This window comes from Tursiops truncatus, chromosome 7, assembly GCF_011762595.2.
Source record: "Tursiops truncatus isolate mTurTru1 chromosome 7, mTurTru1.mat.Y, whole genome shotgun sequence".
Lineage (NCBI taxonomy): Eukaryota > Metazoa > Chordata > Mammalia > Artiodactyla > Delphinidae > Tursiops > Tursiops truncatus.
The window spans coordinates 37,474,601-37,489,933 of NC_047040.1; the positions used below are offsets into that span (position 1 = coordinate 37,474,601).

Consider the following 15,333-nt stretch of genomic DNA (forward strand, 5'->3'; position numbering starts at 1 on the left):
TATAAGGTAACCTACTCTTCCTAGTGGGAATTTCCTAAAGTACACCTTCTCTCCTCAGAATGCAGGACCAGTTAATATTATTTTTTAAATCTTCCCCTTAGGTAATAATAAAATAAGAGCCATTTAAAGTGCATTAAAACCATTATTTTCTTTAAATCTCTTAATAGGAACCAAGGTTACATTCTGTGAGAAGAAGCTTTTCTCAACCTTCATCTGTAGGTTTGAAACCTCGATATTCTCGAAGCCCACACTTTCATCCTAGAAAAGATTTCAGAGCAGAGGATTCAATTCTTACTCCACCTTCCTCTACTGATTCTGTTAAGTAGTCTTGGATAACTAGTTTATCCAATAATAGAAAACAACTAGCCCCATGTGTGGTCTGGTAACAAGTATGAGGTTTTGAATGTACTTAAGGTTAAATGTTTTTGCTTTTTTAAGGGAAGTAAAGAAATCTTAGTAGCCAGAACACTGGAGTTACAGGATAAAATCATGGTTTCCTTTATTAATTCACACACACTTAAGTAACACAGACTTATAATCTGTAACAAATAGAACAAAGGTCATATCTATAAAACAAGTACCTTGATAAAGTTTGAAAAATTTGGTCATCATCTGGCTATCTTATCAACATGATAATGTCATATACAACCAGTTAAAAACGTCTTTGGTGTTTGGATTTTACAGTTTTATTCCAGATGTTTTATAGTTTTTAGACACAGCATGGCATATACAGAATATACATAGCAACAAACCATTTGTTGTAATAAGGTAAATTCAAAACAACACTATTTTGATAATTAGGGAGATAATATGTATAGAAGATTCTAGCTTCCACAGTATTTTGTTTTCAGTATATCTAGGTTTGTGTATATTTTACTTATATTAAGTGTTTTTGATAAAACATTTCAAATTCTAGGTTTACATTAGAAATTTTGCCAGATATTTATATATATATATATATATATAATTTGTATATATAATATCTGGAAATCTGTCATATTATGACCATTTATTTTATATTAATTACTATGGCCAAAGTTGATACAATTCTTAAATATACTTAAAGATATCTCCATATTTATTTCTGGCCCTCTTGTTATTCATACTAGAAGTATAAGGGTTCTTATAGCATCTTAGCAAGTATAAGCATTCACTGCATATATTATGTCCGATTCAATACATATTTCTTCCTTTAACACAGTGACACTGTCAATATTCCTTTTTATCTTTCATTCAGGTCTTAGTTTGTGAGGTCTTTAGACTTTAAAAACATTAACTGTGACTAAATAAAACTTAACCACAACATTATTTTTCATCTTTTAAATACAAAGCTTGAAAAAAACAAAATACAAAGCTTGATTGCCTGCTCTTACAGAATTGGAAAAGTTTATAATTTTAAAAAGTGCCACATTAAGTAGAACTTTTTAAATTAAAAAATGGTCATGCCAACTTTTCTTTAAATGCTACCTGTTTAATATATATCCCAACTTTCTTCTGCAAAAACATTATATTCCTTTTATAGAAGGTTGGGCTAATAATAAAGAATAAAAATTGTTATATAAGTAAGCAATATTTAAATTGACTACATGGAAATTATAGCATTTATTTAAATTTGATTGCACAATGCTAGGAGCCTTATTTTTTTCACTATTTTAATTTCATGTCCACTCAAAGAACTAGAGTTGGTTTGCACTTCTGTTAGGAAAGAATAAGAATTATTTTTTTTAATTATACTTTAAAACTTTCTTACAATATTAGATAACCCAGTTATAACTTGAGTTAATTTTTTTTAACCCTGTCTCATAAAGAATAATGAACTATCCATTGATGTATATATTTTTGGAGTATATCACCAAAATGTTTCTGGGCTAAAATATTTATGTTGAGGAATAAAATGTAATAGCACAGTTATAGAATAAATAATATAAAGAATATTCTGGTACAGCCAAAGGCCAGTCCACCTATTGAGAGTATTTTATTTTGCTACATTAATTTTGAAAGTAGCATGCTGTATGTTATGGTCCAGTGTTCTATAATTAGAGCCCTAGTCAAAAAGATCATAAAACAGGGGCTTCCCTGGTGGCGCAGTGGTTGGGAGTCCGCCTGCCGATGTAGGGGACACGGGTTCGTGCCCCGGTCCGGGAGGATCCCACATGCCGCGGAGCGGCTGGGCCCGTGGGCCATGGCTGCTGAGCCTGCGCTCCGCAACGGGAGAAGCCACAACAGTGAGGCCCGCGTACCAAAAAAAAAAAAAAAAAAAAAAAAAGATCATGAAACAATATAATACTCCACCTGTCTGGTGTTTTCAGTATACATTTTAATCCCATATTTATAATTCAGGCTTATTCAGTATATAACAAGGCATTTTTGTTCTAAAACTTTTATAAATTTCTAGAGTCCAAGAATAATTGCATTTTGCTTCAAAAAAAGATTTACATTGGTATTTTTCTTAGCTAATATATTGTAGGCAGTTGTGCTCTTTACCAAAATGTTTTGATGTATTTCCACAGTGCATTCATTCAATTCTGTAAAGATTATATTACTTCATTTTTCTCTCCAGATATAAAATACAGAAAAAATGGAGGTAGTATGAAAGTTAATGTACCCAAAAAAACCTGTTCTGCTTACATTGTGATGTTTTCCTCTTATTTTATAGCTAATATAACATATCCATGATAGCAAAAACAGCTTTAATAAGAGATCAACGTTTTAGCTTTTAATTATCAAGGTCCTTTTTATTATGCCCTGATATAAAAATGAACAAAGATAAGGAAACTAAACCCTCATGCTTAGCCTCATATAGTTCTGAAACAACCAATGACAGTACATAAAGGAAATAGTATTACCTAAGAAAGCATATCTTTTTTTTTTCCTTTGGTATTTTGGAGAAAACATCTAAAGGATAATAATTTTAAAGTATACACTAACAATTTGAGGTTATTTTTAATACTTTCAATGTGTTTCTTGCTAATCATATTTAGGATTTTTGTTTTTAACATGTCTAACTTTGGTACCAAAGCAAAGAAAGCTACACAATATCCACTTACATATTTTTAGCAACACATAGAGCAAACTTCCTAAAATCCTTATTAGTATCTGATCTATTATGCAAACTATTTTTTAAAAGATACTAATAGATGTAAATTTTTCCTACCCTATACATACCCAAATACTGACTAGTAAAGTCAACCTTAGGGTTATTTTATTCAGGCAATATCCAATTGTTTGTGAGAATGGCTCTCAATAAAATAACACATTTAATATCCTAATGTCTGTGACAAAGGAAAAATGAAAATAAACTCAGCAACAATCCTATGTTTACCAAATACATTTTTATGCCTGTGCCCTAGCTGTGTGTCTGTCTTTAAAGAAAGACTTGTTTGAAACTCAAGCTCAGACTTACCTGCCTTCACATATTGAATATTTAAAACACCTACCTCTACAAACTTACCAATGATGGGTTTTGATAACTTAGTTGAACTTGGCTAGCCCCCTTCACACTACATTAGATGTTAAGCAGTAAGTTTTCATTATTTTTCCTTTGTTTTTCTGTCTGAGATTAGGTTGATTTCCTAATTTTTACACTTAGCTACACAGTTATATATTTATACTGGTTTTTGTGCCCCATAACTCATAGCTTCACTTCTAGATGGTCTCCATGAACTATGGAAAAAGGAAGAAGTGCTATATACTCTCCTTAGGCTAGAAAACCAATTTTATGACATTATTTACATCCAAAAATGTTTTATTTAAAATTTGTTAGGAATTAACTACCTTCTAGAAGCTGATTTTTATGTGGACAACATTTTAATAAGAAAAAACTTTATTCTTTGAGGATTGATTATTAACTAATAGTTTTTTTTTAACCGAGTCAATGTCAAAATGAATGTTAAAAATATTTCCTTTATACTCAGCAAAAAATACTCCTTCTAAATCTTAAAATGGTGTGAAAATCCAACCATCAGCTTTCATGCACTTAACTATATATATTTTCAATAATTCATTGTATTTTAGTACTTAATGATCTTCTTCTATAACACCAAAATGGGCTTCTTACACATTGTAACTTGATTTATTTAATTACATTCCAGTAATGAGCTGTAAAATGAAACTGAACTCAGGACTAAAAAGTTTTGCTTTTTAAAAATGTAGCGAGTTTCCATAAAATAATTTTTATAGAAATTTAAATATAAAAAGTTAATGCAATAATTTCAGTTTACCAGGATTGAAGGTTCTTTGCTTTAGGAATGCCTATATAAATTCCTTCAGCAAGTGATTTTTAAAGGTAATCTTAAAAATGCTATATGTAGGGTATTTTTAATAATACATCAGTCTGATTCTATAAGCAAGTCATAATCTACCATGCAAAAAATACTGGAAAAGTACCCATCATGCCTTGCTAACTATGGGATTATATAGCTTGAATTTAAACAGAGTTCTGAAGAAATTATTTAAAACGTAAAATAAAGGTGTAGATGTTCTTAGCTTCCAAGTTAGCAAGGACTTTAATACCTTTTGATACATTTTTAAAAATACAATTCAGATGATAGCTAAGAGACCTATATACACATAGGTTTCATCCTGAACTTCTTCAAGGTGTAGCCCATGTCCAACTTTAGCTACATTTCATTTAAAAAGTAAAATATGACAGAGTATTTTTTATGCAATTCATAATAAAGTCTCTAATCTGTGGAAGTTAAAACATGTCTTGACCATCATATATGACATATATCAGATATAATTTACCAGGAATTATCCAGTATGTGGCATTTTAGCTACACCACAGGGTGGTATTTGCTTTGGTAATAACTAGAGTCAAGGGCATTTAATCTGGTTTCTGCAAGCTTGTTAGGAAAGATGTCGTAAGAATATAGTAAGAAATGTTCAGTAAATTCATAGAACTTAAATTGTCAATAAATAGATGAGTCTTTTAATTAGTTCATTTGTATTAAAACTGTATGTACGAAATGAAAAAATTTCAGTGTTTGTGACCTCTAATAAAATTCTCTGGCTTTGTTACTTTAATAATTAATTCAAATAAAACTCTTAAATATTGATATGTTTTCATGTTTAGAGATAAATATATAAAGTATTGATTAGTAAAATGTTATTTTTAAATACTTAGATTTATGAATTTATGACAACATACTTTGGAACACTTCTGAAAATAAGAAACACAATAATCTTAAGGAAAAAGAAAAATAGAGACTATAGAGTTATTTAAATTTTTAACAATTTTCACTAGAACACATAAGCAGGCTTCAAATACAAAGGAAACTATTGAAAGCAAAAAAAGAAATATATTTCATGATAAGGTAAGCATTTTTTCTAAGTTTCATTTTTGGCACTCTTATGTTTCATAATCTAGCTATCAAGAACCAATTCCTCTTCTTGAAACACTGAATGTATTTTAATTAGGTGTTCTTATTTAGACTTTTCATCTTCAGATCTTTGGATCTGATTTTACTGCTTCCTCTTCCCCACAGTACAGCTCCCTCAGTATACACTCAGGGATTGTCGTGGTGTTGATGTTAAGGATGGTGCTGAGGCTCTGGCACTATAACAAGTTTGAGTCTAGGCTCTCCTGTTTTATAAGCTGTATAACCTTAGCCAAGTTACTTAATGTCTCTGTGTCTCAATTTTCTATCAGTTAAACAGAGTTAGAATAATACTTCATAGGGTTGATGGAAAAAGTAAATGAGAGAACACAAATAAGGAACACAGAACTGGTTGGTCCTCTTCCTTCACCTTCATTTATCTTCAATTAGAAGATTTCTTCAATTAGGAAATTTGGCAGAATTATGGCCATGGGATCCTCCCCTTTTAATAATCTAGAGAGGACTCATTGAACAAGTATATTTGCTGACATTTCTATTCAAAAAGCAAGTTCTTATTTTCGCAGAAGCATGCATAGAAAAGATAAGGTTTTAGAGTCACAAAACCTTACCTGCTATAAATTTTTCATTTTTTTCTACCCTTAACAGTGATGATACACTTGGGTAGTGAGCATTAAAGACTGAAATGCTAATGTCTAGTGTAAGTTATTAATTTTTACTTTCTCATTGCCTGGTTTCTCTGAACTCACAAATGGCAGTCTCATTTCTTTCCAAATTTGAACACTTCTTGTCATTTTCAGTTTTAACTTTTTATATTTTGAGGCTGTTGTTAGATTATACAAGTTTAATTGTTATAACTTATTGGTACATTATTCCTTTTATATTAAGTCTCACTTCATCTTTAGTAATGGTTTTCCCCTCAAAATAGATTGTCTACTATTAATATTATGACACCAGCTTTCTTTTGGTTAACATATGCCTAGTGTTTCTTCATGTCTTATTTTGTTATGTTTAAGTATATACCTTTTAACTACATATAGCTAACTTTAAGCTTGAATATTGCTGTCTTCTGACAGAAAGTCCATCCTATGATATTTTGTTTTATTATAATTACTGATATATTTATATGCATTTCTGCCATCTTATTATGGGTTTTCTTTTACCATATTTTTCATTTTTCTTTGCCCTTTTTTTCACCTTCCTGTCTTCTGTTGGACTGAGTTTTTTAAACATTTCATCTGGCTAAGAAGAAATACATTCTAGTTGTATTATTTTAGTGATTAACTAAATTGTGTAATATTTACACAATTAATATTTATTATTTAATTATTTAATATTTATTATTTAATATTTACAGGCTTTTAACCAGTAGACATTTCTAGATTAGTTCAAAGGAAGTCAGATTACTGAAACTATCATATTTAATGTGTTCCAGAGTAAAGGTTATTACCCTTTTAAAAGTATTTTAATCAGGAAAAAATGTGTAATGAGTCATATTTTTATTGAATGTATTGAATTAAGAGAATAGAACAATGATTCCAATCTGTAACAGTCAACCATAAACTAGTTTTTGAAGGTTCATCTTCCTGTTCAATCCCACAAACCAGTGACTGTCAACCAATGAGGGGGTATATGTACAAGGCATGGCCTTAAGAGTGGTAGCATAGGGAGGTTGGTACCATTTTACCCCTACCATACACTAAGAAAATTAGCAACATCCATTCCCACAGTTATTCCTAGAGCTGTCCCTCCAGCTTACCCAGTGAGCCTTCCAGGCCCTCTGCAGATGTTTCATCCAAAAATCCTTAATGAATTGAAGGCAGAGCTCATCTCTCCTTGGAGTTATTTTCTTCTTGCAGATCATACATTTGGTTTCCTGAAACATTCTGACATCTCATACCATACTGTTCTTAAGTGAGGAGCTGTGTGGACTTGAAAATCTATGGTGAGTAAACTGTGTCATAAACCAAATGGGAATGAAATAGTTCATAGCCAAGGATGGAACTTCTATAATATAGTCTCACCTTACTTTGGTGAAGCTCCAAGTAAGGCTGAAGCTCCCAGTAGCTATTCATGAGAAGAGGCACCGTAGAGAGGATATTGTTTGTAGTTGTCAAGGCCATAGGAAGATCCTCTTGGTGTGTACCTCTTCCCAATCCCCTTTACTCATCATGGAAATTTAAGTAGAAACTGATTAATGTGATATAATCTTAAGCAAGGTATTTTACATATGGTCAACTATTCCGTTAGATGGTTCCCCTTAATTCAGAGGATCTATAACTGGGTAACCCAGGACTACCTAAAAAATAAGTCAGTTTCACCTCTAAGGTTACACTAATGCAGGCCAACACTGGTTAGTCCCTTCTTCTCAGCTCAAAGTAGTTCTTGATGATAGAAGAAAGCAGCTTAGGCTGGGCTTCTCCTATCCTCTATCTCAAAAAAGAATAAGACCCTCTTCTTGAAAGGCAAAAATCCCCACTAATTAACCTTAATTAACTTGGTTGTTACTATTCTGGCCCTTCCAGCAATGTTAACCTCCAAATTTAGTGTGTTCCTATTGATAGAAGTTAACCAGTCCTATCCAAAGCTCCTACAAGAAGGGGCAGGGCCAGCTGTGTAGTGCTGAAATTACATATTTCATACTGTCTTAGTTTTGCAAGGGGCTCCAAGGCTTTGTTCTAGAACTGAACCCCCTAACTTGTACTCTTGGTTACCTCGACCTGTGCCCTAGCTCCCCCCAGGCTCTCTGAACTAGGTAACTTTCTCAGCAAAAATAGACACACGACTGCCAGTAGGTCCATACCTTTTCAGATCCACTGATATTACTCATTCTGGCAAAAGATGAGGGCAAGGACCCATCAAGGTTTACAGCGTCCCAGACCTTACCAGCAAGAACAGTTGTTCTCCATCTGGTAGAACTATGGATAGCGGGGGACTGCCTCTAGGAGGCAATTATAGATTCTCAGACAGCAGCTTTATAGACCAAGTTTTAGTCAAGAGGCATGGCTGCTTCCCCACTGTAACTCAAGGTTACACTAATGCAGGCCAACACTGCAACTACACACTCACTTAGGGGTGAAACAGCCATCCAGGAAACCATCCCTACCATAATCCCCAAGGAGTAATCTGTTGAATGGTTGGTACTGCCACCTGCTACCCAAGCTACTTCATGATTATAAGTCTTCCTAGTTGGAGGCCCACAACCTGACCAACTTTACTTCAATTTCGGAACTTCCCAGATCTAAAGAGTTATGTGCCAATCATAGATACAGGTATAGGGGAAAAAGAAAAAAGGCCTGTGCCTCAGAGCCCATGTCTCAGCCTATGCCTTCTTGAGCGCATCAACTTAAAATTCAATTTATCAGGCTCTTCTCAGCCCTTATAGAGTCACACAGGTGCTTAAGAAAAATAATGAGGCCTACTTCCAGAGTGAGTGTGAGATTTCAATGAAATGAGACCGTAACTATTTCTTGTTCCTGCCTATTCTTGACCTCCACATAGCCATAGGTCTTCTGACTTCTGAGGTGCCTAATCTACGAGTTCACTTGTGGAATAGCCCTCTAATATACAATGGTGCCACACATATACATTGCCCACAACTTCTTGCATGACTTCATAGTAGACTGTAGTCTACTGGGTTGACAGCTTATTATTACTTTAATGTGACATTCCATGAACACCTGAACAGTGCTCTATCACTCATGCAACACTGCCTCCAAAAATACTCGAAAATGAATAGTTGACAGCCTTAGGGTAGTACTTGGGAGAAACTTTCTTTCTGGTCAAGGAACCCACAAGATGCCAGATAAGGTGTTAGCAATTCTGGAATAGGGGACTTCTTAGATGTCTACAGGTTTATCATCATCTTCTCCCACAAGTGGTTAGGATGTCCTCTCTTGGAAGTGCATCCCTGCCAGTTTTAAGTCTCGCCTATCCTCCACTTGCCACTCTTAAACTGCTGGATTAAATAACACATCACCTCGGTACCCAAAGGGTATTTGCTTTACCTGTTTTGCCTCCTACAGAGAATCCAATTGGTTCATCTTCCATATCACCACAGAATAAGTCATATCCAACTTACCACACTTCTTCACTCAAAATATCCTGTCTTCTGTAAAAATTATGCCCTCTCCTCTTTGGTTTCCCTGTTTTCCTGTGTCCTCCAGTACCAAAAATACTCTGGTAGAAGTTAAGTGCCTACACAAATGACAGACTGCACAAAAGGAACTCTATTAACACCCAGCAAGCCAATGTCCAGTGTACTGACCAGCATTAGGCCATAGGTAAGATCATTCAAGTGGAAGACACTGTCCCTCCGTTCATGATAGGAACTGTAAGACTTATAATGGCACTTCGAAGGCAGAAGTTATCAATGCTGGTTTTCCAAGTCTGTTTTCCTTCATCCATGTAAACATATCCCATCTCTTTCACTACTCTGCTATCCAGTCCTGAGACATTACACTCCATCCTAGGTCCCAGTAATCTACCCTAGTAATCCCAGCAGGTAACTGGAATATGTCATATGGAAAACCCAGGATTCCATTATGAAGAATAAGGAGGATCTAAAGGAACTGGTAGAAATGGGCCTTCCACCTTTAGAATGCCTTCAAGCATTCTTTTCTAAGCAATGTTTCCAAGTAACCAGAAATCTTTCGCCACACCAACTAATAAACAGAAATTGGAGCTGAACAGTAGCACCCAGAATAAATCTGGGGGAACTACCAGCACAGTTTACTTCATGGCGAGCCCTCTCTGCTTGCTACCATGCTTAGAATGGGTATCTCAAGGCAAGTTCTCATTTTAAACTTTGCCCTAGCTGTCCAATCACCTATGAGATATAATGCTGGCTTACTATGTTGTAGTCATTGTATAAGTTGATACCTTAACATCTTCTCTGTGATGTTCTCTTATGGAGCCTTGGAGAGATCCCTAAATCCAGTTTGAGATTCCTGGAGCATTGATCATTTCCTCCCTTCACCATCACCTTCAACAAATGCAACAGAAGAGATCTGGATAAGGTACTTAGAAACTTTTAAACTTTAATAAGTTAAAGGAGCAAAGGGAAATTAGTAAAAAACTACTTGAAAGTAAATGTATTAACATTTGTATTAGCTATTCCACAATTTCTATATTGTATTATAGATCCTGATTGACCAAAAGAAATCATATAAGGTAAATTATGTATGTGGATAACAAAATTAAGACCAAGAAATATAAAGAAAATATTGCCCTTTTGAACTATCTACAGATTTTTTAAATCATACCTATAAACCTAATGTTATTAAAGTTTAAAAAATTTTTAACATACCAAGTACCTCAAAAGAGCTTTATAGGGGCTTTCCTGGTGGCGCAGTGGTTGAGAGTCCGCCTGCCTATGCAGGGGACACGGGTTCGTGCCCCGGTCCGGGAAGATCCCACATGCCGCAGAGCGGCTGGACCCGTGAGCCACGGCCGCTGAGCCTGTGCGTCCGGAGCCTGTGCTCCGCAACGGGAGAGGCCGCAACAGTGAGAGGCCCGCGTACCATAAAAAAAAAAAGAGCTTTATAATTCATCATAGTCCAAACAAACGTGATACCTTTACTTATTAGCTTACTAAACATTTAATAGAGTAAATGTCCTTTTTCAGTAGTCTGAAAAAAACTAAGGATTCTGATCTTTCTATTGCTTACTGTAAAACAGCAGTGGTTGCAGTTATCCTTATTTTAAGGAAAGCAGTAAAATTTTTTCTTTAAATTTAAATTTTGCAAAATTAGGAAGCAGAAAACCTATTCTAAATATTCTGAAACCTCAATGTTAAGTAATTAAATGTGTGAGACTAGAGCCATCTACTGGTTAAAGTGTAATGTTACAAAGCACAACTACTGGATTATTAACTAGCAAAGCAGGGAGTCATGGTTGTTAAGAATTGAGAATATAAACATAGGCAAAAATCATCTAGTCTAGGACACTGGTTTTTAAAGGTTTAATGAAACAACCTCTTTTTAACAGGAGACCCAACATATATAACAAAGTAAAAGCTGAGGGAGGGGGCCTCCAACCCCCACTCGCACTAATTTGCCCAGCAGAGGCCAGGCCAGTGACAAACAAGCCATGAGAGGTAGTCTGGGCAAATAACTGTGGTTTGGACAGAGGCACAATGAGAAGGAGTAGTATCAGCAAAGTTGTCTCTTACCCACCTTTCCCCTGGAGACATCTTAGAGACACTGGGGTGCAAAGGACAGTGGTTAATGGACACAGAGAACTGAAGAGTAGGGAGTAGGCTCCTGAAAGGCTACAAACCTCTTTTCACAGGGACATTACTTATGTGCTCATTTGATGCAACACTTCAGAAAGCATTAGTATAACTTTCCTGAAAATGAAAAATAAGAAAATAAGATGTTTGCTTTTTTACCACAGCTAATAAGAACTGAGTTTCTAGGTCTTATGGGTTTTTACCAGCCAGGCCCTGGACTGGTCCAGTCTTGGAAACAAGACCCCAGTTTCAGGTCCCAGCCTCCTCCCTTCAAAAGGGCATGGATGTCCATAGAATCGAGGCAAGAAATGGAGCTCTCCAAGGCCCCTCTCTGTGGCAGAGACCCCCAACCTAGACAGCAGCTTGTCAGCTAGGCTTGGGGTGACAGGCTGGAGCAAAGTTCCAAAGACTCGCAAACATTCCAAGGCCACATGAAGCACAGTACCCAGCCAGGGAGCATCCACTGGGCTCTCCCAGTTCAACTTCCATGGTGCATGCCTTTGGACAAAGCCATTAGTTTGCCGGACACAGCTGGATACTGCCTCCAGGGCCTTATAGATCTGAAAGTTATCATAGTGGTCTGCCACCTGCTTGGGCAAAGTGGCCACTGCGCTCACCAGAGCATAGTCCTCTGCCTGAGCACGACCTGATGGCCCCACCAACCCTGGCTCACTGGGAAAACAGGTAGTGCAAAAAGCCGGATAGGTCCCAGAAGGATTTATTCTGTTGGCAGTGCATCGGTTCAAGAGACCTCCCAAAGCAAATGCCAGCTCGGAATCCAACAACTTAACCACCTTTTCACCATAGTAATCACAGTCCCAGTTGGGGACGCCCTGACGAAGGAGAAAGTAGCGGAAGCCATCCACAGTATAGCGGTCAAGGCATGTCCTGGGATCCACCACGTTGCCCAAGCTCTTAGACATCTTTTGACCACAGACCGTCCAGTGGGAGTGAACATAGATGCGGTGTGGTGGGCTCATGCCGGCCCCTAAGAGGAGGGCAGGCCAATAGATAGCATGGAATTTGAGAATGTCCTTGCCTATGATATGAGAGGTGGTGGGCCACCAAGATTTGAACTCAGCGTTTGGGTAGCCAATTACAGTAAGGTAGTTGACCAAGGCATCCAGCCATACGTAGATGGTCTGCGAATCGTCCCCCGGCACCGGAATGCCCCAGTGCAAGTGGCTACTCCTTCGAGAGACGGATAGGTCAGGCAGCTCCTCTTCCAGCCACTGAAGGACTGCGTGATGGAATGGCTCCGGGGTGATGGCCTGAGGGTCGCCCCGCAGCCACCGCTGGAGCGGCTCCCGGAACTGGGAAAGCCTGAAAATGTAGTTTTCTTCCTTGGTCCAGGAGACGGGATGCCCGCTCTCCAGAGATACAGGACACAAATCCCCCGACGGGCCGGGCTGCCTGGTGACCTTGGCTTCAGGCAGGAAGCACTCGTCCGAGGCGCAATACCAACCTTCATAGAGCCCCTTGTAGAGAAGACCCCGAGCCTTCAGCACCCCCCAGAAATGCTGCACAGCCATCCGATGCCGGGCCTCAGTGGTGCGGATGAAGTCGGTGGAGGAGATGTCAGCCTCCCGGAAAAGCTGCTGGAACTGGGCAGAGACTCTGTCGCACAGCTCGGACGGAGCCAGGCCCGCAGCGGCTGCTGCCTGCTGAATCTTGAGGCCGTGCTCATCGGTACCAGTGGAGAATCGCGTGGCGGCGGCGCTGGGAACTCGGAGGCGGTGGTGTCGGCACAGGGCGTCAGCCAGTAGCGCCGAGTACAGGTGCCCGATGTGCGGCGCCGCGTTTACGTAGAAGATGGGTGTGGTGAAATAGGCGCGCGCGTCTCGGGTATCGTCCCGGACACCGAGAGGGTCAGAACTGTAGTGGCGTAAGCTAAAGTCCTCCAGGAGCGAGAGCCTACTCGCCCCTGTGCGTCCTAGCAGCCGAAAGGCAGAAATCCGCAGCATGATGCCTGCGGAGATGAAGCGGCGGTGGGGGCGTTCTGGAAGCACGTGTGAGGGGCGCATGCGCAGCCGAGCCGCACCGCCGCTTCCGTCCAGAGAGCCAATGAAGTCCGGCCCCGAGCGCCGGCCCTCCGCCGCTCCGCCCGCGCTCCCCCCTCCGGGGGCCTCGGTTACAGCGGTTGTGAATTGTGGGAGCGAGCGAGAACGGTAGCTTAGAGGAACTGGCTGAAGGAGAGGTTATGAAGCAGATAAATCTTTATCTTTCTACATCATACTGCGTGTCCTGCTTTGTAGTTTTATATTTATGAATCTGTTTTTTTTCTCCAGACTGAGTTGCTTGTGGGCAAGAATTTTGTATTCAGGCATTTCTGAAACACCAGCCAGTGGCTGGCACATTGAAGGAGTGTGCCCTCTACGTAGGCTCTGGTAAACGTAGGGATCTGAAATATCATATACGTTTCCTCTCAGAGCCTAGTGGGCACAATAAATCCAGAAGGGAGGGGGGAGAAGGGAAGGAAGAAAAACAATGACCTAAAGCACTTGAGTGAAGGATAAGAACTGAAAAAGTAAGAGAAATCCTTTCTCTAAACGCAGTTTTTGTTGAATCAACAAAAGAGGTAGGCTTGTGATGTTCCCAGTCTTTGCAAAGATTACTGAGATCCAGAAAGCTGGAATGCAGTACGTTGTCACTCTGCACCTAAGGAAAAAGCAGTCTTCAAATTTATTTCTCAATGTTGTTGTTAGTAATATTCTTTTTAAATGGTCTTGAAGTTCTTCTAGAGCAGTGTTTTTCAAGTTTGCTTTAGTAAGGGAACCCTAGCTCTTTTCGAAAAGGATGACTCGGGAGCCCAGAATTGGATTAATATTAATCCTTGCTTCTTGACATACTCTCATCTTCGGTCTATCTTTTTTCCCCCCCCCATTTAACTTAATAATTAAAATAATAATAATTTAGTAATAAAATAATTTTATTTGATTAATTTAATAATAAAATTTAATAATAAAATGGAATGGAACACCTGTGACCCCACAAGCCAACCTAAGAACTAGAAGTGGTTCTCTAAGTGTGGTCCCAAAAGAACAGCCTTAGCAGCACCTGGGACCTTGTTAGAAATGCATATTCTTAGGCCCCACACTCCCCTCCTGAATCAAAAACTCTGGGGGTGGTACCCAGCAGTCTAGGTTTTAATGAGTTTTCTAGGTGATTCTGATGCACACCAAAGTTTGAGAACCACTGAACTAGGAGATTACCAGTGATTTAGATCTATGTGCTCTGTTTCTCCTTGTCTTCCTCCCAGAGGTAATCATTGTCCTGAATTTTGTACTTTTGCATTTATGTTATTACATATAAAGTATGTCTAAGCAACATATTGTTTAATTTTGCTTGTATGAAACATTCTAAAAAAGGATATCATGGGAATTCCCTGTTGGTCCAGTGGTTAGGACTTGGCAGTGGCGGCAGTAGCTGGGGTTCAATCCCTGGTCCGGGAACTAAGATTGCAGAAGCCACGCGGTACAACCAAAAAACAAAAAAAGATACCATACCACGTATAGTGTATTCATGTTTTTGCCTGTAACTAGTTCATTCATTTTGACTGCTGCATAATAATTTATGAATTGAGGCATATGGTAAGTTGGATCTGATTTCCGTGGTGATATAGAAAGTAGACCAATCAAATGCTCTTTAGGAGTTACAATAGATACAACAAATATCCTTTGAGTACTTAGTTAATGTGCTATTTGATCCAGCAGTTTAAGAAGGGCAAGAGAAGGATAGATAAAACTTAAAACTGGAGGGTATGTA

The 15,333-nt window shown here is 38.1% G+C and overlaps 1 protein-coding gene across 2 annotated transcripts; it reads right to left on the reverse strand.

Moving 5' to 3' along the window:
- Positions 1-1,244: 1,244 nt before the first annotated feature.
- On the reverse strand, positions 1,245-13,572 carry MARS2 (methionyl-tRNA synthetase 2, mitochondrial). 2 transcript variants are annotated; one of them, XM_004330786.2, is made up of 2 exons: positions 10,218-13,572; positions 1,245-7,496 (listed from the first exon to the last, which is right to left on the reverse strand). In XM_004330786.2, exon 1 carries the CDS (start codon positions 13,530-13,532, stop codon positions 11,751-11,753), a length of 1,782 nt encoding a protein of 593 aa, XP_004330834.1. In that variant the 5' UTR covers positions 13,533-13,572; the 3' UTR covers positions 1,245-7,496; positions 10,218-11,750. The 2 variants fall into 2 exon arrangements, with proteins under 2 accessions (XP_004330834.1, XP_073663539.1); XM_073807438.1 differs by having other exon boundaries at positions 1,245-7,276; positions 7,361-13,572.
- Positions 13,573-15,333: the final 1,761 nt, after the last annotated feature.